The following is a 24,089-nucleotide window of genomic DNA, read 5'->3' on the forward strand; positions in this document are numbered from 1 at the left end:
GAGGCAAAAAAAGGTATGCCAGTCTCTAAAATCATGTTATCTAATTAGCTTTCCAATTGCATACATTTTATATACTCCTCCAATAAACTACCTTTTAAAGTTAGGGGTCACTCAACCAGATCCATAGCAACATCCACTGCCTTTCAAGGCAGAATATCAGTGGACAGTATTTGTGCAGATGCAACTTGGGCAACTCCACATACTTTTATCACTCGTTACAAGGTTGATTTGGCCTCCAGGGACAGGGCCTCCTTTAGTTCCACAGGGCTCAAGAGTGTATTCCCATGAGCCACCCAAGAAAAAGGTGCTAGGGACGCTGTCCCACATAGTAAAAATGAAGGCGAGATAGGACAACATAACATAAAGAAGTTATGTACTCACCATAACGTTCCATGTTCGTTGTCCATCTCACCCTTCATTCTTATGAACCCACCCATCTACCCCCGTCCAGATAATCTTAGAGGACCTAGTGGAAAATTTCCTTTCCTTTATATTGGAGACCTTTGACTCTTGTTCCTCCTTCACCTGAGGATATATAAATAAATATTTTTTGTTATAGTCTGCAACAAACAAGATATGAGGAGTCATACCACTGCATGATGGGATACACCTACCTTGCCATGAGCCAACTTAGAGACTTTGAGCTTCTGTAATCGGCCAAGTCGGAGGCAACGGTCAGCTCCGAACCCATATAGTAAGAATGAAGGGTGAGATGGACAACAAACATGGAACATTATGGTGAGTACATAACTTCTTTTTTTTTCGTAGGTTCTCATCCGAGTCCCTTCAGTGGAATCAGCTCTTGCAGACCTATCAGAACAAAGCAGAGGAGATGGAATGGTGAGTTCACTAATGTCTATTTAGTATTATCCTTATCTGATCCATCTGAGTGTTTTTGATGTCAACAAATGTAGTGTAGTCTTAATACCTGATCTGATGAGGTTAATCTTCTTTCCATTTATCACTCATGGGTTCGGTTCTGAGCTCTCGGAACCGAGTCGACCTTTTTATCAAGTTCGCACCAGCCAAAAACTCTTGAGCTAAGCTTCTACCCAGAATGCCCGTCTCCCTGTTGCCTCAGATCTCGTTTGCCACATAGCTGTAAAGCCACGTTTTAGCCGGGCTCTCAGCTAAGTGGAACTTTATTAGATATTTTGTATGGAAAACTTTTGATATTTTTCTCTTCTAGTGAGTGATTAGTAGTTGTAGTGTTTTTTCTTCTGTCAGACCTTAATCTTTCTTCTCTGCTCTACCCTTGTTACCGTTGGTAAACTTTCAAATACCATTGCTGGTATGGCCTTCTCCCCTTACCCTTGTGGTATTCCTCAATACCATAGCTGGTATTTCTCCTTTCTTTCCTAGCCTTAGTGTGTTTTCAGTAAGGTGTTTCTGTTTTTACTTATACACATAGTTATAGTGATACAACAGTGTTTGACTTGTTAGTACGGACTGTTAAACTGTTTGTCTGTGGTGTCTCTATCAAGATATCAGATAAGAAAGGTACTTCAGGGTTTAAGCATTGTGCTTCTTGTAATGACAAGTTACCCAATAGTAATTATCACAATGTTTGTGTATACTGTTTGGGATCCCCCACCTTTTGGTGCAACCTCCTTATGACATTTCTCAGAGTTTGTCAACGCACTCTTAATGAGCGAAAAAATAAATTGATACTGAAAGGGTTACTTAAGTCTCCCTTTTCAGAGGCCATTTCTGCGATGGAGGTCTCAACCCCTCCTACAAAATACAAAAAGAGGTCCCATTTGGTTCTTTCCTCACCATCAGGTGATCAGGGTAAGCCTATGAAATCAAAGGTCCCCCAAGTTGTCCTATGAGCATAAATCTGCCTTTATGGCTCTGTCTTTGTCAGCTACTAGCATCTTGATACCTACGATACCGGCTTCAATTTCAGCACCAATCCTGTTTGCGGCACTGATGATGGACCTCACTACGCCTCAGACACCTGTGGCCACTACGGCTCAGGACACGCCTTCAATACCTTCGTCAGTTAAGATTTTGGAACCTACTGTTTCGGCTCAGAGTGCCACTTCAGCAGTGAGCCCTGTTCGACCAAGTTGGATTTGACCCCATTAATCTCTGTCTCGAAACTTGATCTTGCACCACAGACCTAATACTCCCCTGCCGTAGATCCGTTCTTACGTCAGATGTGTAAGCCGTTCATTGACCGACCTGACTCTCCATCCGGAGTATCCACTAGATCCTCCAGGAGCCTGTCGGAACACGATGTGGTCCGTCTTGTGGACCAGCTGTTGGCAGCCAGGGGATACCCACACTTTCTAAAACCCATCCGCCTGCAGGACTTGGGTTGGTTTCTCCACGGACTCCTTATTGCACTCCTCCTTTCCTCCATTTCTGTTCTGAAGCCTTCTGCTCAGACGTTCTTCTTGGAACCCATCACCTTGGCGCCTGTAGTGGACCTCACTCAGGCTCCAGGTTTGCCCCTTTTGGTCTTCGATTCCTGCTGAACTGCTCCTTCCTCAACCTGGGGATTGGGGGGGGGGCCCCTTGGCTCCAGGCACGGATCCGTGTTCGTCTTCAGTGCCGATAGCCACTTTTGCACCAATCCTGCTTGAGGCTCCATCTGTGGGGGTGAGTTTGTCAGAGCGGGGTGTGACCCCCGACCCTGAAGTTGTCGTTCTCTGTTCCCAAGCTCCCTTCTCTCTTCGGGTGGACCTGCTTTCCACATGATGGAGAGGGCTTTTGCTTCTGGAAGCACCCCTTTGACATCAGAACCCCAGTTCTCACCCCCTGAGCTACAGCTGCCACAGACCACTTCCCACCCCCTGAGCTACAGCTGCCACAGACCACTTCCCCGGGGCACCAGGCAGAGAAGCCGCAGGGCACCCCTGTTCAGGGTACCCTCTCTTCAGAGTCCTTCTCAGAGACTCCCACGAGAACATGGAAGAGGAAGCACATGGACTCATCCGAGGAGTCTTTAACAGAAGACCTGGATTACGATGATGGTGAAGGGTCCCCACTGTCACGTCCTGATGATGTCTCCTTCAGAGACATTCTGGAAATGCTAAAACAGAGTGGTGACTGGAAGTCCTCCAACCCTTCGTCTGAGGAGTCCGTGTTTCTGTAGGCTTTCCACGCCCAGCCTTCTACCTCTTGGATGACCCCGCCTGCCGATGAGCTCATCCAGCTTGTCGTGCAGCGCACTTGGTAGAACCATGATTCCATTGAGGCGATCCCTCGGAGACCTGACAAAATTCTTTCCCCTCCTGAAGAGAACCCGCATTGGTTCAGAAGTTTACCAGTCAACGCTATGGTGGTGGCATCCGCGAAAAAGGACTTGGCTGAATAAAGTCCCGCTGTCCATCTGCCCAACAGGAAGTCCCGCGTGGTGGACAGACTAGGGAAGCGGGTTTTTGCATCAGGGACCTTTGCTATATGGTCTCTGAACTATTTGGCACATTTTACGAGGCTCCAGAGGTACTTGATCTCTGAACTCTCTGGAGCACTCAGACAGCTGTCTGACAAGGTCGGGGACAAAGTGGCCTCGCAGCTCGCAACCTATCTCCAACTCATCCATAAGGTTGCTATCACATGCGACCGAAGGGGCGGCTAGAGCAGCAGGTTCGGACATTATCATGAGGCATCTTGCCTGGATGCGCATTTGTGACGTCGCAGATGCCTTCAAGTCTTCCTTTTTGAATGCTCTCATCGAAGCATCGTCCTTTTTTGGCTCCAAAGTGAAGTCACACTAGCCAGGTGTGAGCAAGAAGGCAAGACCCTGTCTGCCGTAGGCCTACAATTTTCCAACCCTCAACGTACCTTCTCCAAGAATCAGAGGAGTGGGAAAATGTGGCATAAAAAAATCTCAACAATTCTTTCCGTGCCGCACATGATACCCCAAGGGGCAGAGGAGGTAATAATTCCGGAAGCCACACCTACAGAGGCAGAGGGGGTCCTCGTAACCAAGGCTCCAGGGACTCCTTCTCTGGGCAGCCTTATCAGCGCACCTAAAGAGCAACCTGATTACTTACCTCTGGAAGCAGTTGAGGGTCGTTTGTCTCTGCACCAAGCTGCCTGGCAATCTATTACCACTGATCGTTGGGTGCAGAGTATAATCACCAAAGGTTACACCATTCCCCTTTCTTGTCAACCAAATCTTCCAGAAAGGCTTCCCGACTTTCCACCCAGTCAGAGAAGAAGCAGCTTCAGAGATTATAAAGCTGTCTCAAAAAAGAGTCATCCAAACAGTCCCACCAGACCAACACGGATCCGGATTTTACTCGAGATTCTTTTTGGTGCCAAAAAAGAGAGGGGACTGGAGACCCATTTTGGATCTCAGCAGCTTAAACAAGTCTGTCACCCAAACCAAATTCCGGATGGTCACGGTTTAGTCCATTCTCCCTTTTTTAAGGGAAGGTGATTAGATGTGCTCGATAGATCTCCGGGACGTGCATTACCACAGCAAAATGGATAAACTCTCCAGGAGTCTCCCTTGCTTCCTGCTATGGGCCAGTCATTATCAATTTCTCTACAGCCCTTAGTGTGTTCATGAAGTGCATGGTAGTGGTCACAGCTCACTTGAGACTTCAAGGATTCCGGGTATTTCCATATCTGGACGACTGGCTCCTCATCACCCCCCACCTAGTGTTTTCTGGTAACAGCGCTGCATTATAATAGAATACATAGAAACAGACAACTGGTGCCAGAGCCATGGCCTCAAGCTAAATGCAGAAAAGTGTATAGTCATCCCCTTTGGCAAAAACAAAGTGCCCACAAATTACCACATAGGTGGTAATCCATTAAGTACGGAAGAAGTAATTAGGGACCTGGGGACCCAAGTTGATAGCAATCTCTCATTTGACAACCACGTGGCCAAAGTGGTTGGAAAAACATTTTATATAGCCCACCTAATCATGAAGGGATTCACATCTAGATCAGGGGAGGTCATCGTGCCTCTTTACTCATCCCTCATCAGGCCCATAATTGAGTACAATGCCCCTTTTGGGGATGTACCTTACCAGACACCTGCAGCAACTGGAAAGACCCCAAAAGTACCTCACCAAGAGGATCAAAGGGCTCAAACAGATGCCATATGCTGCCCGGTTAAAGAAACTCCGGCTCTACTCAGTGGCATACCGCCTGCTCAGAGGCTATCTGTGCCTGATGTATAAAGCCATGTCCAACCCGGAATTAATGGACATGCTGCACCTCAGAAAATCCAAATCCCATCAAGCTACTCGCTCGAGAGACTTGAACCTCAGCACTGAAATAAATAGGACATGCTGGAGGGATAGATTCATAACCCAGAGGCTCCCTTCACTCTGGAATAAAATCCCAGTCCAGGTTAGGCAGAGTCCCTAATTGACTATCTTCAAGAGGAATCTTGATGAGTGGATGGGAGATTGTAGGTTTACCCCGGGTATCACTTCTGTGTCACTGTTGGACAGAGGCACAGTATACTAACCTCGAAAAAGGGCATAGCAAAATTAATTTAAAATGGGTGGCGAAAGCCAAACACACCCTGGCTAGGCCTATAAATGCCCTAGGGCAGATAGCCTAGTATGAACCTATGAACCTATAATCTCGCTCTAGCAAAAGTTTTGGGAATAACTATACATTGGGAGAAATCATGCCTTACTCCTACACAACAAATAGAATTCATTGGAGCAGTTTTCAATACCCAGTCCTGTCTAGTGTCACTCCCAAATCACAGACTACAGTGACTGAGGCTCCAGCTCCGAGTGATACTCTGTCAGATAAGTCTCAGCAAGAGAAGTGCTTCAGGCCCTAGGATCCATGACAGCTTCAATTCCAATAATGCCCCTAACAAAGCTACACATGTGAATTCTACAATGGCTCCTTTGTCAGTGGTTCTCGAACTATCACCCCCTCAGTTACCAGATTCAGATAACCAACTCCTGCAAGCAGGACCGCCTTTGGTGGATGAGGCCAGACACAGAACTTTGGAGTCGTCCGTTTCAGTCCCCTCAGCCCAGAGCCATTGTGACCACGGATGCTTCCCTGATTGGGTGGGGTGGGGGGAATTTCCAGGGAAAGACAATCCAAGGTGCATGGTCCACCACAGAGGCCCAACTGTGCATCAACATTCTGGATCTGAGAGTGGTGCTGTTAGTGTTGCAGGCTTTTCATTCAGTTCTCCATTCTGGGACAATTGCAATTCAGTCGGACAACATGTCAGTGGTCTGGTATATCAACAAGCAAGGAGGAACCAAGTCTTACCCCACTGTGTCAAGAAGCCATGAGAATTTGGCAGTGTGTGATAGCTTCCAGCTGCTTTCTGATAGCAACACATATCCCGGGGAGCTCCAACGTAATTGCGGACAAACTGAGCAAGATGTATCCTCCTGCCTCACGAGTACTGAGGTGGCGACAGAAATTTTCAGCCACTGGGGCCAGCCTTGCTGCAATCTTTTTGCCTCCCCATCGAACAACAAGTGCAGCAGCTATTTTGCCCTGTTTCCCCCAGAGGGGGAGTCCCCGAGGGGCGCTCTAATCCACGAATGGCCCACGGGACTTCTTTACACTTATCCTCCCTTTCCCACGATTCCACAATTTCTAAAGAAAGCTCTTTGGTTGAGGTGCAAGGTGATCTTCATAGCTCCATTCTGGCCTCGACAAGTTTGGTTCCCCTTCCTTCGGCCTCACCTAGTATACCCACCGTGGATTCTGGATCCTCTTCCAGATCTGATTACTCACCCCCAAGGGTTCAGCCACCCGAATCTGTCCAGTCTCAAGCTGATGGCTTGGTTTCTCCACTTCTGTTAGTTGCCAGGCAAGCTAATCTCACCTCACCTGTATGAGACATCAATCTGGCCTCTCATAAACCATCCACCAGAAGACTATATCAGATAAATGGAAAAGGTTCTCCACCTGGTCTAAGGATAACATGCTAGACCTGTATTCAGTTCCAGTGACTGAGGTGCTGCAATACTTTGCTAAGTTTTTTTGATAATGGAACGCCTGCCTCTACTGTACGAGTACATCTGGTGGCAGTTTCTAATTTCCACAGTGGTATAGATGCTACCCCTCTCATCTCTTTACGTCTATGCAAAGTTTTTCTCAAGGGAACCTCTCATACCAGGCCTCCTGTCAGGCACCCTGTGGAACCATGGAACCTCACTTTAGTCCTTCAGTCTTTGACTCAAAAATCCTTTGAACCTGCAGCGAAGTGTGATGTAAAGTTCTTGTCCTGGAAATCCTTGTTCTTAGTACCTGTCACATTAACCAGACGGGTCTCTGAGCTTCAGGCATTGTGTATCAAAAGGCCCTATCTGTCTTCTATAAAGACAGAGTATCACTTCGGACAAATCCATCCTTCTTCCCCAAAGTTGTTTCTGGATTTTCCATTAACCAGACCATTGACCTACCAGTGTTCTTTCCAAATGTTTCCAATAAAGGAGAGTATTGCCTACATTCCTTGGATGTACATAGGCAACTGAGATTTTACCTAGACAGGACCAAACCTATCCGTACGTTTGATCAGCTTTTCATCTCCTTTTCTGAGCCTAGAATGGGAAATGCTGTTTTCAAGGTTGCATTATCAAAATGGCTAAGGGAATTGCATACATTTCATCTATTCCCTTATAAAAGAACCTATGCCAAAAGTTAACACTCATGCCACTAGATCTGTGGCAACATCTGTAGCTTTTTATTCCAGGGCTTCCATGGATGACATTTGTGTAGCAGCCACTTGGGCTAAGCCTCATACCTTTATCAGTCATTACAAATTGGACTTGGTCTCCAGAGCGAGAGCTGCCTTCGGCTCAATGGTACTCAGGAATGTTCTTCCATAAGGGCTGTCAAAGGACCTCAAAGTAGTTTGGGATTCTGTCCCATCAGTGATGAATAGAAAAAAGATTGACATCATCAGATAAAGAAGGTGTCTTACCGTAATGTTCCATCTGTGTAGTTCATCTTCTTTCATTCATCACTTCCCACCCTCCTTGCCCCTCCAAAGACTCCTGTGGGATGCTGTGGGTCCTAGTGGTGTCCTAGGGCATTTGCGCAGAAGTGGCCTCAATTTTACTTCTCTATCTCTAGCAAACTCTATCTGAGGTAAGAGGGAGAAGGGCATTCTGGGTAGAAGCTTAGCTCGAGAGTTTTTGGCTGGTGTGAGCTTGGTGAAAAGGCCAACTCTGTTCCGAGGGCTCTGAACCGAACCCATCATTGATGAATGAAAGAAGATGAACAACACAGATGGAACGTTATGGTAAGAAGTTTTTTTTTTTGACATATAAGATGTTTATTTCCCTTTCTTGTTTATAGGATTGTCTCTATACATATCCTTACATTCACTTCTGCAGTGTTCTTAACATATGAGATTCTTTGCCATGGAAGCCCGACATCCGTCCAGTCTACTAAAGACTCCTGCTGCTTTAAAGGTGCGTTGAACGTCACCCAAATGCTCCTTGCATAGTGTAGGGCATAAAGGTGATGTTCAGGCCTACCAAAGTCAGAACTTATTTGCCTCCAGTCCGAACGTGTCTTTTGCTCCTCCTTTACCTTAAAGATTTGAGATGAAATAATTTCTTAAAGGCGTCCTTAATATTAGACCTCTCGGGAAGTCTGTTCCTCCTCCCTGGGATCTTAATTTTGTTTTGGGGAAGTTGACGCTGGCTCCTTTTGAGCCTCCTGCAACATTGTTCCTGGGCGAATGTTTTTTTGTTAGCTTTTACTTCTGCCAGACTGGTTTCTGCCAGACTGGTGTCTGAGTTACACGCCCATATGGCATATCCTCCTTTTTTAATCTTTCATGAAAACAGAGTGTCCTTGCGCACTAACCCTTCTTTTTTGCCTAAGGTAGTTAATGAGCTATCACTTAATCAGTCTATTAATCTGCCTATTTTTCCACAAACTGACAGTGAAAGGGTGCTGCATATACTGTGGATGTGTATAGGCAACTCAAGATTTATTTGGATAAGACTTAAGGCTATTAGAAAATCTTATCAGTTATTTGTTTTGTTTCATCCTAGATCTTTGGGAATTGCTGTATTCAAGCAAACTGTTTGTTTGATTTCTAAGGTTATATCTTTTTGTTACACTTTTCATGACAAGAGCCTTCCCTCTTCAGTCAAGGCTCATTCTACTAGAGCTGTGGCTTCCGGTGCTTTTTTCAAAGCCTTGAATACTAATTCTTTTCTTGAAACAGTTACTTGGACTTCTGTGCATATCCTTAAGTAGGATGGTATCTCTAGAGCTAGGGCTGGTTTTGCTAGTGCCATTATTCATGGCTTTTTAGGGGACTCTTCTGCTCCTTCCCCCCTCCCTAGTTTCCTCTTGACCTTTGGCACTGTCCCATATGTTAAGAATACTGCAGCAGTGAATGTAAGGACATAGTACAGTTGTGTAAAATCTTACCTTAATGGTAGATGTCCTTGCATTTACTGCTGCAGTATTAGCTCCCTCACGTCTTCCCACTAGTCCTTTGCCTTTCTGGATGTACAGATTACCTCTTGGGTTTCTTGGACTAGTGTTCCTTGTGGAGCAATCAGTTCTGACTATGGTAGGCCTGAAAATCATCTTTATGGGCTATGCTACGCAAAGAGTGTTTGGGTGACGTTTGGCTTAAAGCAACTGGAGTCTTTGGTAGACTGGCCGGATGTCGGGCTTCCATGGCAGGGAATCCCATATGTTAAGAATATTGCAGCAGTGTAGGCAAGGCCATCTGCTGTTATAGTAATATTTTACACAACTGTACTTTTATGCCTTTTGTTTGATGCTGACCATTATGAAATGGCTTTCCTTATGGGTAATCCCATAATGCTTTCTCTTATACCGCACTGCTGTCATTTAAGAAGCTTCTTTGTGGAGCAGAAGCAACAAACACTGGTGTTTTCTTATATATATATATATATATATATATATATATATATATATATATATATATATATATATATATGTGTGTGTGTATGTATGTGTCTGTATATATATATATATATATATATATATATATATATATATGTGTGTGTGTGTATATGTATGTGTCTATATATATATATATATATATATATATATATATATATATATATATATATATATATATATATATATATACACACACACACACACACACACACACACACACACACATATATATAATTTATAGGAGCAATTTATAATCTTGAAATACTGAAATGTCAAATTTCAGTATCTCAAGACTATAAAGCCGAATGTTGAGAATAGTGAAAGTTCATAATCGTGAATTTGAATATCTTGAATTCGTGGTTATGGACTGCTGCTAAGTTGTTCCCGGGTTTGTGTGTTGATGGTGCGCGGTGCTGTGTGTGGATCTAGGTGTTATGTCAGGTAAGTGAGTGTTTTATAAGGGTTTTGAGTGGGAGTTAGTGTATGTGAGGGTGCTGATATGTTTGATGTGTGTTTGAGGAACTGGAGAATGTACGTGTGCGAGTTTGCTGTTTCTTGTTTGCACAATCTCGGAGTTAGTATATATAAGTAGGGGGGTGTAGGGGTGCAGGGGGGCTTGCCCCCCTGATTATGTGTTTGAGTTGTGTATGTGTGTAGTTTTGTTTATTTTGTGATGTGGGTGTTTTGGTGAATGTATGTTGTGGTATGTGCGGTTTGTTCCGGTTTTTGAATGTCTGTGTTTTCTAGTTTCAGTGTTTTGTGGATTCGCTGTCAAGGTCTCGAGATACTGAAATTTGATGTTTCAGTATGAAGTGAATCTCTCTCTCTCTCTATGTATATATATAATATAAATATATATAAATATATATATATATATATATATATATATATATGTAAGCTGTATCATGCTATCCTTCTCATTATGTAGTTGGAAGACACTATGAATGCCCTGAGACTTTACAGGGGAAAGATCACATGCAGGCAGCAAAAAGAAAGCTTTAAATAACAACAAGTAACTTATTTTATATTGTTATAAAAATCCACAGCAGCCAAAGAAGAAGTAAAAGTCCACAGTGGAAAAATATACCATAAATGATGGAAAGAAAACCCACTGGAGCCAGCATGACTGGTTAAAGATTTATTCAAAACACAGATAAGCGGTTTCGAGCATTAGCTCTTTATCAGATCTAAAAAACAGTTAAAATCAGCCGTATTTAAATAAACCACCACCAATCAGAATCAACAGCAGAACCTACACCCCTTCAAAAGGGATTTTAAGGGCATATAACCATTTAACCCAGGTGTATGATTAGCTTGCAATTCAGCTATCCATCTTAACTCAGTTAGTTCAGTACTATGTACAATGTCCCCTCCCCTCATGCTCTCTTGTTGAATGTATAAACCCCATAAACTGAAATTTATGCTCTTTATTTCTATATGCTGATACAGAGCATTACTTCTCAGACATAATCTGATGTCACTCCTATATTGCAATATACGTTGTTTTAACATTTGTTTTCCCAACATAAAATACTTGGCATAATGTGCACTCAGCTAAGTACACCTCGTTTTTAGTTCTGCAATCTGCATGTAATCCAGGTATGTATTTCCTACCCGACACAGGGTGTACAGAAATGTTATTTTCTTTAACATATTGACATGCCTTGCATTTTCTGCATTTGAAAGTTCCCAACGTCTTCCTGTGTACACTAGACTTGTTGGGAAGTATGTTCTTATAAAATCTGTTTCAGATTCTAGCTATAAGCAAACCTGGGGTGGGGGCCTACTAGTTTTTTCAGTTTGTCGTCAGTGTGTAAAATCTTCCAGTTATTTTTATTATTTGGGAAATAGCCTCAGTATCACTATTATAATGTAAATTTATTCTCACAAACGAGTTATTCAATTTCTGTTCATTAGCAATAATCCCATTGTCAGCGCAGCGCTACCCATATTACGCTCAAACCAAGGTTTGCCTTGATTCCTTCTCCAACCTTTGGTCCAATCTGTTGTTCTCTTAACTCTTTGCACTGGATAGCCACGACTAGCAAACATGTGCTGCATATTGTCTAACTCACTTTCATCTATATTATCTTCAGTGCACAATCTAGAGATTCTTAAACCCTGCCCACTCATTACATTATCAGTGATGTACCTTGGGTGCATACCTTCATACATTAACATTGTTTCTCCAGCAACTTTTCCTGTGCACTCTAGTTTGTAATTTGCCTGTCAAGTCTTTATAATGTTCACATCTGGAAAATCTATTGATGCAGCAGAGTAACTAACAGTAAAACATAAAAATTCTGTTGTGCTTTCCAAACAGCTAACAAGTGACAATAATTCTTCAGTTGTACCACTCCACAAAAAAAAATATATCATGCACAAATTGATGGTATACTTCCATACTTGTCTTCTAAGGACAAGTACTGTATAAAACATGGGTGGCCTCCCACTGTGCCAACACCAAGTTGGCATATCTCTTAGTACAGGGAGTACACATGGCTACACCATCTCTCTGCCAATAGTAATCATAAAACATGAATAAGTTATCGCCCAAAATCAATTCAAGAAAAGCACATATCCTTGTAACTTTCTTTTCATCAAATATTGCATGAGATGAAATAAAATCTTGAACAGCTGGGACTCAATAAAAATTCAGAATCACAGTAAATTTACGCCTAAAGTCACAAATAATTTTCATAACCAGTTATAGATTCATATGAATCACGTAAAGATCTTAGAAAACAGGAAGTGTCATTAATGACTGCTGGTGCATAGGATAACATTACTTTAAGTTTCTTCTCCACCCATATGGAGAGGAACTCAGTAACCCAGCCTCTGCGAGATACTTTTGGTCTGTATGGGGGTTTGAGGGGGGATCCTTAGGGATCTTAGGTAGACCTTTCTGTATAGGTGTCGGAAAAATAGCTACCACAAAATGCAAGTCACCAGGCCCAAAAAACAAATCTAGTTCAAATGTAAACAAACCAAAGGACCAGGAGCAGGCTGCACATTCCAGTTTCAAAGTAGTTTATTCAAGAACAGACGACATCCAAACGCAAAACAACACCAGTGCTTTCATAGGTGTGTACCCCACTTCGTCAGAGTATAAAATGATGCTTAAATGAAACATTGTTACACCTAAGTGCTGCAAAACAGCCAGTGACTGGTCACATGATATTTTTACTTAAAGCCACATAAACACATTTCCTTAAAGAAAGTGGTACAAATATAAAAGCATACATAGTAATGTATTGAAAATACACATGAAACTTTTATTAAAAATATATATATATTAAAAAATGCATATATTAAAAACTAATACTTAAAGTATAAACACATATAGGTATATAATAGGTTATTCAGCGATCACAAACCTATATATATCTTCAGTTATAACATTAGATTGCAATAAATCATCTAAAGTGTGCTTTACATGTGCAATAAAATCACTCACTTGATTACTTTATATTCTGGTAGGTAACATTTTCTCTAAACATTTTTAACATATCTTGTAAGTAGTCCCTTCTGTCAAGTATTAGAATTTCACCCCCCTTATCAGCTTGTCTGATATCTTTCTTTTGTCTTTTCCCGGTTAGGGGTCGCCACAGCAGAACTCCAGTATGCTTATGATTGGCAGTGGATTTTTACGGTGCCGAGTTCCCAGCCCAACGGTCAACTTTCAAAGAAGGCACACCCATTCACGCACGCACCTACCTGCATGTCTTTAAACATCACTCGACCGTGGGGAGGACATGCACACAGAAGGTGCTCCAGCCAAGAATCGAACAGGAGAACCACTTACTGTGAGGCAACAGCGCTAACCACTGCACCACCGCGGTATCAGCTGGTCTGATAGTAGCATCAAAATTATTCCTCAAATTAAGAGCTTTCAATTCACACTCTGTTAAATGTTAAAAAGGGTCAGATAGCCTCAGTATCACTATTATCATGTAAATTTATTCTCACAAACTAGTTATTATTCAATTTCTGTTCATTATTTCTGTTCATTAGGAATAATCCCATTGTCAGCACTACCTATATTACGTTCAAACCAAGGCTTGCATGTATTCCTTCTCCAACCTTTGATCCTGACTATTGTTCTCTTAACTCTTTCAGCTGGATAGCCACGACTAGCAAACGTGCTGCATATTGTCTAACTCACTGATGAAACGTATTTAGAAAGATTATAAACAATATTTCTATCAGACTCTGAACTTACCCTGCTAAACAGAGGTATGTCCTGTATACTAGCACATAGTGCCAAAACGCATCAGGTTTTCTGTGACTTACATTTGTTTGGGAGAAATGTTCTACTTAAATTACTGTTAGGCCAACAGGACAAGATAGTACTGAGATAACCTTTGAAGAAACCAAGCACATTTTTATCACCTGCACATCCTGTTATGGACACTTTTTTGAATTTATGTACAATGGAAATTTCTGATATTTTAGCAACAAAGAGACATGGCTATTCTAATTTAACTGAGTGAGAATTGAAAGCTCTTAATAATTTCAGGAATAATTTTGATGTTACTATCAGACCAGCTGATAAGGGGGGTGGAATTGTAATGCTTGACAGAGGGGACTAACAAGATATGTTAAAAATGCTTAGAGAAAATGTTATCTACCAGAATATAACGTAATTAAATGAGTGATTTTATTGCACATGTAAAACACACTTTAAATGATTTATTGCAACCTAATGTTATAACTGAAGATATGTATAGGTTTGCTATAGCTGAACAACCTGTTATACCTATAGTGAAAGGTCTACCTAAGATCCATAAAGATCCCCTCAAGCCTCCATACAGACCAATAGTATCTGGCAGAGGCTGGGTAACTGATTTACTCTCCATATGTGTGGAGAAGAAACTTAAAGTAATGTTATCCTATGCACCAGCAGTCATTAATGACACTTCTGTTTTCTAAGATCTTTACGCGATTCATATGAATCTATAAGTGGTTATGAAAATTATTTGTGACTTTAGATGTAAGTAATTTATTTACTGTGATTCCGAATTTTTATGGAATCCCAGCTGTTAAAGATTTTATTTCATCTCATGCAATATTTGATGAAAAGAAAGTTACACAGATATGTGCTTTTCTTGAATTGATTTTGAGCGATAACTTATTCATGTTTTATGATTACTATTGGCAGAGAGATGGTGTAGCCATATGTACTCCCTGTGCTAAGAGATATGCCAACTTGGTGTTGGCACAGTGGGAGGCCACCCATGCTTTATACAGTACTGGTCCTTAGAAGACAGGTTTGGAAGTATACCATCAATTTGTGCATGATATATTTTTTTTTGTGGAGTGGTACAACTGAAGAATTATTGTCACTTGTTAGCTGTTTGGAAAGTACAACAGAATTTTTATGTTTTACTGTTAGTTACTCTGCTGTATCAGTAGATTTTCCAGGTGTGAACATTTATAAAGACGTGACAGGCAAATTACAAACTAGAGTGCACAGGAAAAGTTGCTGGAGAAACAATATGTTAATGTATGAAGGTATGCACCCAAGGTACATCACTGATAATGTAATGAGTGGGCAGGGTTTAAGAATCTCTAGATTGTGCACTGAAGATAATATAGATGAAAGTGAGTTAGACAATATGCAGCACATGTTTGCTAGTCGTGGCTATCCAGTGCAAAGAGTTGAGAGAACAATAGATTGGACCAAAGGTTGGAGAAGGAATCAAGGCAAGCCTTGGTTTGAACATAATATGGGCAGTGCTGACAATGGCATTATTGCTAATTAACATAAATTGAATAATTCATTTGTGAGAATAAGTTTACATTATTATAGTGATACTGATGGCATTTCCAAGGTAATAAAGAAGAACTGGACAATTTTACAGACGGATGATAAACTGAAATCACTAGTAGGCCCCCACCCCAGAGTTGATTATACTAACATCCAGAATCTGAAAACGATTTTATGCAAGAAGATACTTCCCAACAAGTCTAGTGTATACAGGAAGAAGTTAGGAACTTACAAATGCAGAAAATGCAAGGCATGTCAATATGTTAAAGAAAATAACATTTTTGTACACGTGTCGGGTAGGAAATACATACCTGGATTACATGCAGATTGCAGAATTGTACTTAGCTGAGTGCACATTATGCCAAGTATTTTATGTTGGGAAAACAAATGTTAAAACGTATATTGCAATATATGAGTGACATCAGATTATGTTTGAGAAGTAATGCTCTGTATCAGCATATAGAAATAAAGAGCATAAATTTCAGTTTATGGGGTTTATACATTCAACAAGAGAGCATGAGGGGAGGGGACATTGTACATAGTACTGAACTAGCTGAGTTAAGATGGATAGCTGAATTGCAAGCTAACCATGCACCTGGGTTAAATGGTTGTATGCCCTTAAAATCCCTTTTGAAGGGGTGTAGGTTCTGCTGTTGATTCTGATTGGTGGTGGTTTGTTTAAATACGGCTGATTTTAACTGTTTTTAGATCTGATGAAGAGCTAATGCTCGAAAGTGCTTATCTGCGTTTTAAATAAAGCTTTAACTGGTCGTGGTGGCTCCAGTGGGTTTTCTTTTCATATTTTATATTGTTTGTCATTCTCAACATGCTTTTCAGTTGAAGTAAGCAAAACTGTTCATAAGAAGTAGCAGCAAAAATAAAGCTGTATTCCCTGCTATATCAGGATTACCACAGTGATTAAACACTTATTACAGTACTTTTTGTACTGTTTTAGGAAAATCCCCTAAATGAGATTCTTTATTTCCTGAACTTGTTAAAAGAACAGTTGGGATCCACAGAAGTAAAACATTGATGACCTGTAGTCTGCAAGTATACTTTAGTTACCTAGGAGCCATTTACTTGGACGAGCAGTGGGACCAAGGTGTGGTATACGGGCAGTAAATATCTTTTGGGAAAGTAGTAGCCATGACTGTGTAGAAAGACGTTTTGGGCTGGTCAGGTAAAGCATTAAATGTAAAACTCAAGACTAAGTAACAAACTTTAGAAATACTACAAGTCCTTGTAACATCAAAGCTGACTGTGACACTTTCATATCCACAGTGCAAGAAGCAGAAGCCTGAGATGCTTACTTTAGAAAGGAGTAAGGCCTTTTGTTTTTCCTTTTCAAACCTTTTGGAATCATATTGTTACATTAACATCAGAGACATAGAGTGTGGTGGGCTCTGTGACTGTTGATGAGGCCTTTAATGACAGGTTTCTTCCTTTCAGTGAATCTGAGAACACCACCTCTTCTAGAAGTTAACAGTGGTAGACCTATTTATCGTCCTTTCATTTATAATATGTTAAAACTAATTGATATGTTCTTATCAAACTAGTCAGGTAGCCTTTGTCCCCAGCCATGTAAACAGTTTATCTGTAAACTTACTTTTTGTCTTTCTTTCACCTTTCAAAATTATCAGAGCTGATATTGTCAACTGTAAACCTGTTTCACTTTGTTTTTTTTAGTAGATAGGCTTATTCAGGTAAGTAAGTAATTTAATTGATAGTAGGGAGAATGATCCGAAGGACCCCTATGCAACCACAACCTTGGCACAAACCAGTCATTTACTCGTATCACAGTTCATGTGCTGCACATGTAAAGCCATTATGCGCTTCAAAAAAATTCCACTTCACTACTTGTGTATTCATGGCGTAAAGAATCAAGTAGTTAAGAAATCCTAGTTTGCTTATTATTGACACAAGCTGGACTAACAAAATGAGGTATTAGCAGCTGAGTTATTTAACTTGGGATTGTGACACATTTACAGATGGGTAGTTATAAAACAGTTTAACAGTTGGACTTGGAGCTTAAGGCTTATAGCCATGCCTGTGCTAATTCCTAATGGAGGGCATTATAGGTTGTGGGCTTTGCCTTTTTCTGTCTGAAGGGATCCCGATTCTACCATATTCCATTTTCCAAAATCTTTTGAGTCTAACCAAAAAAATTCAGTAACTGCATCCTTTATGATTAGCATAGTTTTAGAGAATCTGAGGGACTGTTGAAATTGACAGTCTTTATTGTTGTGCGAGACCAGCTGATATAATGGTTAAGTTCTTCGCCTCCCATGCACAATCCTGACCTGTGGTCAGTATCCATATGGAGTTTGCATGTTCTCCATGGGAGTTCTTCCCACCTCCTAAACACATGCTGAATGTTTCCACCTCAAACTCACTAAGAATGGAGTTGTGTGCAGTAGCACAGACTCTAGATGGTGCCTATAGGGGGAAGAGTTGAATAGACCAATCGCTTTAGGTATCAGCTGTGGTGTGCAGTATCCACAAAGTAAAAGAACTTCAGTCACATACTGCTCGCTGTCATGGCTAGCCACTTGACAGTTTAAAATATGGCTTTAAGTGATTTAGTCATGTTGACTAATGTTACCAAATGGGCATGAGTGTTTGTCGTTGATAAATGGTTTGATGACCCGGCCTACTCCCACCTATGCTATGGGACCCTTGCTGATGGTGGGAAGGGATGTATGTGCCCCTAATGGCCAATGTGTGTCTGCTGTAAAGCCCAGCAGCCATAAATCAATAAGCTACTGAATAAAAATAAGTTATATACTCACCATAACGTTCCATCTGAGTAGTTCTACTTCATTTTTCTGCAACCTGTGGGTATTCGGATCCATATCGGATCCGAGCCAGCAACTTTTTAAGCATCTGCTCCGAGCTCCAAGTTCCTCCCCCTTACCCATAACATCTCTTGCCTTCCCACAGATAGAGTTTGCCACTACTCAAACAATCAGCAACTCAATTACATCACAAACCTTGAACAGATTCGGGGGAAGGAGGGCGGGAAGGTTGCAGAAAAATGAAGTATAACTACTCAGATGGAACGTTATGGTGAGTACATAACTTCTCTTTCTGAAGTAGTTAACTTCATTTTATCTGCAACAGGTGGGACAGAGTCCCCAGCTACTAAAACCTCCTGGGTGGCCCTCATGGAAGGATATTCCTGAGCACCGCAGAGCCAAAGGATGCTCTCCCTCTGGAGATCAAATCCAACTTGTATTGAGAAATGAAGGTATGTGACCTTGCCCAAGTTGCTGCCGCACAAATATCCAGTGAAACCCTAGACCAAAAAGCAGAAGTCGCCATAGATCTGGTAGAATGAGCTTTAACAGGACCAGGCGGGGACAGACCTTTGTCCTTATAGATTTGCAGAATACATTGTGTAATCCATCTAGCTAAGGAAACCTTGGATATGGCTTTGCCCAGAAAGGGTCTAGAGAAGGACACAAATAACTGGTCAGACTTATGAAAGGGCTTTGTTCTGTGTAAATAAAAACAAAGCTGTCTATGAACATCTAGCAAATGCAGCTTATATTCACTCTTGTTTTGAAAATTTGGAAAGAAAACAGGCAGGTTAATCTGGTTAATGTTTCATACAGAAGCTACTTTTGGTAGGAAGCAAGGGTTCATGCGGAGCGCGACTCTGTCCTTATGGAAGTTCAAGTAAGGGGGCATGGCAGACAAAGCTTGAATCTTAGAAACCCTCCTAGCTAACATATTGGCCACTAGGAAGGCTGTCTTCCAGGATAAGAACTTCAAATCTACTGATGCTGCAGGTTCAAAGGGAGGAGCAACTAATGCCTGCAGAACCAGGGTAAGGTCCCAAGGAGGAACAGAGTCTTTGATTGGGGGACGTAAAAGGAAAGGTGCCTTTAAGAAAAGCCTTACACAGTCTTGAAGAGGCCAGTGCATTCATGTTTTCACCAACATGGAAATTAGAGATGGTTGCCAGTTGCACTTTCACCGTGGAGGAACTAGCCCCTTGTTAGAATATATTGGCCAAAAATTCCAACACTGCAGGAACCGGGGCTGTAAAGGGATCTAGATTCCTCAGAGAGCCCCAAATAGAGAAACGTTTCCATTTGCTGTGGTAAATCTTCCTAGTGGAAACCTTGTGGGACGCCACCAGAATAGTCTTTACTGAAGATGACAGACCGGGAGTCCTGGTAATCAAGGGAACTGGAGCAACCAAGCCGTCAGCTTGAGGCTGTCCAGGTTGGGCGGGCAAGTGCCCGAGTGATGAGAGATGAGATCCGGGCAAGGATCCAAAATCCAAGGAGGAGCTAGAACATGAGACCAGAGGAAGGGGAACCATACCTGACGAGGCCAGAACAGGGCAATGAGGATCACTTTGCACCTCAGTCGGCAAGCTTTCCGAAGAAACTTCAGAATGAGAGGTAACGGGGGGGGGGTTAAGCATACAGTAACCCAGGAGGCCAAGCATGGACTATAGCGTCTCTGGGGGGATCCCCTGGTGAGGGGATCAGAGTGAAGAACTCGCTGCACTTTGCATTGGAAGGAGATGCGAAGAGATCGCAACAAGGCTGACTCCATGCAAGGAAGATCTCCTCCACTATCGACTGTTTAATAGACCACTCGTATGGCATTAGAATAGCCCGAATCAATCTGTCCACTAAAATGTTGGAGAGTCCCGGGATGTGCGTTGCAATCAGAAATCGACTGGTTGGATATCACCCACTCTCTCATGGCCTCGCGACAGAGAGGGTAAGATCTGGTCCCCCCCTCTTTGTTGATGTACCAGACTACCGACATGTTGTCTGACTGAACTGCAATCATCCCCGGGGAAGAACAGTGTGAAAGGCTTGCAATACTAAAAGCACTGCTCTCATCTCCAAAACATTGATATGCAATCTGGTCTCGGTCTGGGACCACATGCCTTGGACCATCCTCCCCAAATAATTCCCCCCCACCTGAGCTGGGAGGCATCTGTGGTCACTGTGGCTTGGGCTGTGGGTGAAATGAATGGCCGCCCTGCTAAGATCTTCGGCGATTGGAGCCATCAGAGAAGCGACGTCCTGCAGGCTTTGCTGATTTGAATTGGATAGTCCATGGGGAGATCTAGCCAAGACCACTGTACTGCCAGAGCTCACTGAAGAACCTGCATTTGAAGGCACGCACAGGGAAGGATCGAAATTGCTGTGGCCATAGAGCCTAGGGCTCAGAGAATGTTGCCCGCCTTTGGTAGCCTGGGGCCAAGGATCATTGATCTATGGGCCCGCAGGCTCTGGACCCTGTCTAGAGTTAGGAAGGCTTTCAATTGGAGGGTGTCCAGCCGTTCCTCAAAGTCCAGGAGCTGCACCAGGTCCAAGAGGGACTTGGAAACATTGATAATAATCCCCAGCTGGATTGCAAGATGAAGGAAGGAGTCTCTGGCCATGCAAAGAAGACGCTTGGTGGAAGCAGTGAGGAGCCAATTGTCTAGGTAAGGAAGTACCTGGATGCCCTGAAGCCTCAGGTGAGCTGCTACGACTGCCATTACCTTGGTAAACACCCTGGGGGCTGTGGTGAGACCGAAGGGTGGGGCTCTGAAATGGAAATGATTGGCCTCCAGCAGGAAGTGAAGGAATCTCCTGGAGCTTCTGCGAGTTTTGATGTGGTAGTAAGTGTCCTGGAGGTCCAAGCGCATCCAGTCGTATTCTCGAAGATAAGTTAGAATGGACTGTAGGGTGACCATCCGGAATTTCTGCTTGGCTACAGCCAGGTTCAGGGTTGACAGGTCCAAAATGGGCCTGAGGTCCCCCGTCTTTTTTGGCACTAAAAAGAACCTTGAGTAAATGCCTGATCTGGACTGATCTGGGGGGGACCGGTTCGATGGCTCATTTGCGAAGCAGCTTGGAAATCTCTAGCGCTGCCGCCTCCCTTTGAGCAGGTGGAACATCTGGTTGATGCTTTGGTTGGACGGGAGGGGTAACGAATGGGATAGAGTAGCCTCTGGATATTTGAAGCACCCAGCGGTCCGCAATTATGGACTCCCAAGCTGTTGGGTGCAATGATAATCTTCCCCTGACTGTCTTCAGAGTAGGACAGTCGGGCAGCCCCTCAGGGCTGCTGCTTGGGCCTGTCCGAGAAGGTCTCCCTAGACCCATCGAAGGGAGCATTCGTGAAAGACGCCTTGAAGGGGTCCACAAATTGACACCATCTGAGCCAAGCGTGTCGCCTCATAGCTACGCCAGTCCCAGCCACCCTCGCCGCTCCTTCCATGGCATGGGAAAGGAGATGCATGGACGTGTTCGATACTGATTTGAAAGTCATCATTTTTGCGGAGAACAGCCGCTTGTCCTCTGGCGACAAAGACTCTGCGGGCGACTCGGCGAACTCTGTGACTAGGTCTCGCTGTAGTTGTATGACGTGTGCCAAATAATTCAGCGCTCGAATGGAAAATGTCGCTGAAGAAAACTCGCTTCCCAAACTGATCCACCGCCCTGGATGGTGGAACGAGGAACTCTGCTGTGCCAGTTTCCTCTTGGTGGCTGCTGCAACCACCATAGCATCCACTAGGGATCCTTTGTACCAGGCCTGTCTGAGGGTGGAGAGAGAATCCTGTCCGGATGTTTTGGTATCTGCTCTGTGGTGTCAGGCTCCTTCCATACCCACCTGGTGATAATATCCACTAAGGGATCCACAGGAGGGGACACCCAGGATGTAGATGGGCCCGTGCCAAAGGCCTCCAGGAACACTGACTCGTCCATAGAAGGTTTTGGGGCTGACCATCCCCCCGTCTGACAGAGGATCTCCATGATGTCTCCAAAGGAGACCTCCTCTGGAGATGACCTGGGGGAACCTTATCCTTCATCCAAATCACTGTCTTCTGTCAAGGACTCGGGGGGAGTCCAGGTGCCTTCTTTTACACATGTGCTTATGGGGACCCTCTTCAGTGGGAGACTCTGAAGAGGGCTAGTGAGCCACGGGGGGTTCCTCTAGCATGGGCTGTCCCTGGGACAGGCTGAAGGTAGTCGTAACCGAATCCAAGGGAGCCTGGGCAGAATCCAAGGAAATAGGCTGAGGTCTTGATCCTTGGGAGAGAAGCCTTTCCACCACATCGTACACTGATGGAGAGCACACCTCTTTAGCACCTAACAAGGAGGAAGCTCTCCCTGGGTCCGTCGTGAGGATCGGGGCCGAGGCAGGAGTAGCTGGGGCTCCGAAGGAATGGTTCTGATCCGACAAGGTCAGAGCCGAAGACACCTCCATCCCCTCGGATCCCACTCCCCGTCCTTGGCCCCCCGAAAGTTGCTCAAGGTAATCTCCAGTGTCAAGGTTGGAGGAACCATCACCGCCGAACCCCCCAGCTCAGAGGATCCTCAGATCCATAAACCCCGAAACCTCAGGCCGGATCGGGGAAGGAGAAATTGGATGAAAGAAGGGCATGGAGGTCCCCCCTCCAGAGGACGAGGGGCCTGGCAAGACTCTCATCTGGATTTGAGTCCGAATAAATCTCATCATCCTGTCCATATCTAACTCCGATAGACTACTGAGTCGAGCGTGAGGAGGCGACCGACTCTGATCTGTCTGGTCGTTGCGACGACCTCGATGAAGGCCTCTGATCCAAGGGTCTTTTGGCTCCGGGGAGAACCTCGAGGAGTGGAGCCGAGGAGATGTAGGCCTAGCCACTTTGGAAGGCGGGCTAGGGAATGGCTCCCACTCTGGAGACCACTTGCAGTGCCTATCCCCTCTCTTCTCTCTGTCCTTATTCCTCTTGTCCTTTCCTTTAGCCTCCCTTTCAACAGGTCTAGTGGGGGGTTGAGCAGCTGCTGGAGGAGCTGAGGCCGAGGCCGCTGCATCTAAGGAAGAAACTGGTAGAAGGCCCTTTGCCACCAATTTGGCCTTGTGCTCTTTAAGGCCCTGGGGGTAAACCCAGCGCACACGCTACACTGCACTGAAAGATGGGGAGCACCCAGGCAAATAACAGTGTGTGGCCATCGCCGGTGAAAGCTTATGGCCACAGTCTGTGCATTTTTTAAAGGTAAGCTTTGGCAGATCAGCCATTCTATTAACCCACACAGCCAACCTACTTGAACCCAACACTCTAACACACACACCTAAGGAGTAGGGAAGGCCTTGCTATACTACTTAACCACAAACCTTTTTTTTGTTTGTTTTTTTTTTAAATTTTGTAACAAAACTGATGAACAGCGAAAGAGGGAGGTAAAGGGAACTAAATGATCACACGCACACACGCGCACACACGCACACACGCGCACACACACACGCGCACACACACGCGCACACACACACTCACTATAAAGAGCAAGAAAAATTTGATCAAAGTCACTTACTAACACCCAACACTTGGAGCTACAGAGATCATGATGCTGATGCATGAAGCGGCAAACGAGATCTGGGGGAAGGTAGGAGATGTTATGGTTAAGGGGGAGGAGCTTGGAACTCGGAATAGATGCTTGAAAAGTTGCCTGCTCAGATC

General features: G+C 43.7%; 1 protein-coding gene across 1 annotated transcript in view; it reads left to right on the forward strand.

Moving 5' to 3' along the window:
• Positions 1-24,089, forward strand: part of DSN1 (DSN1 component of MIS12 kinetochore complex) — a 1,132,993-nt gene that overhangs the window by 844,107 nt on the left and 264,797 nt on the right. Inside the window, exon 8 of the mRNA XM_044084782.1 lies at positions 769-840. Within this exon, the coding sequence (XP_043940717.1) occupies positions 769-840 (72 nt within the window). The remainder of the gene's footprint in view (positions 1-768; positions 841-24,089) is intronic.

The sequence above is a fragment of the Protopterus annectens genome, chromosome 9.part0 (assembly GCF_019279795.1).
Source record: "Protopterus annectens isolate FY-2018-M chromosome 9.part0, PAN1.0, whole genome shotgun sequence".
NCBI classification, from domain to species: Eukaryota; Metazoa; Chordata; order Ceratodontiformes; family Protopteridae; genus Protopterus; species Protopterus annectens.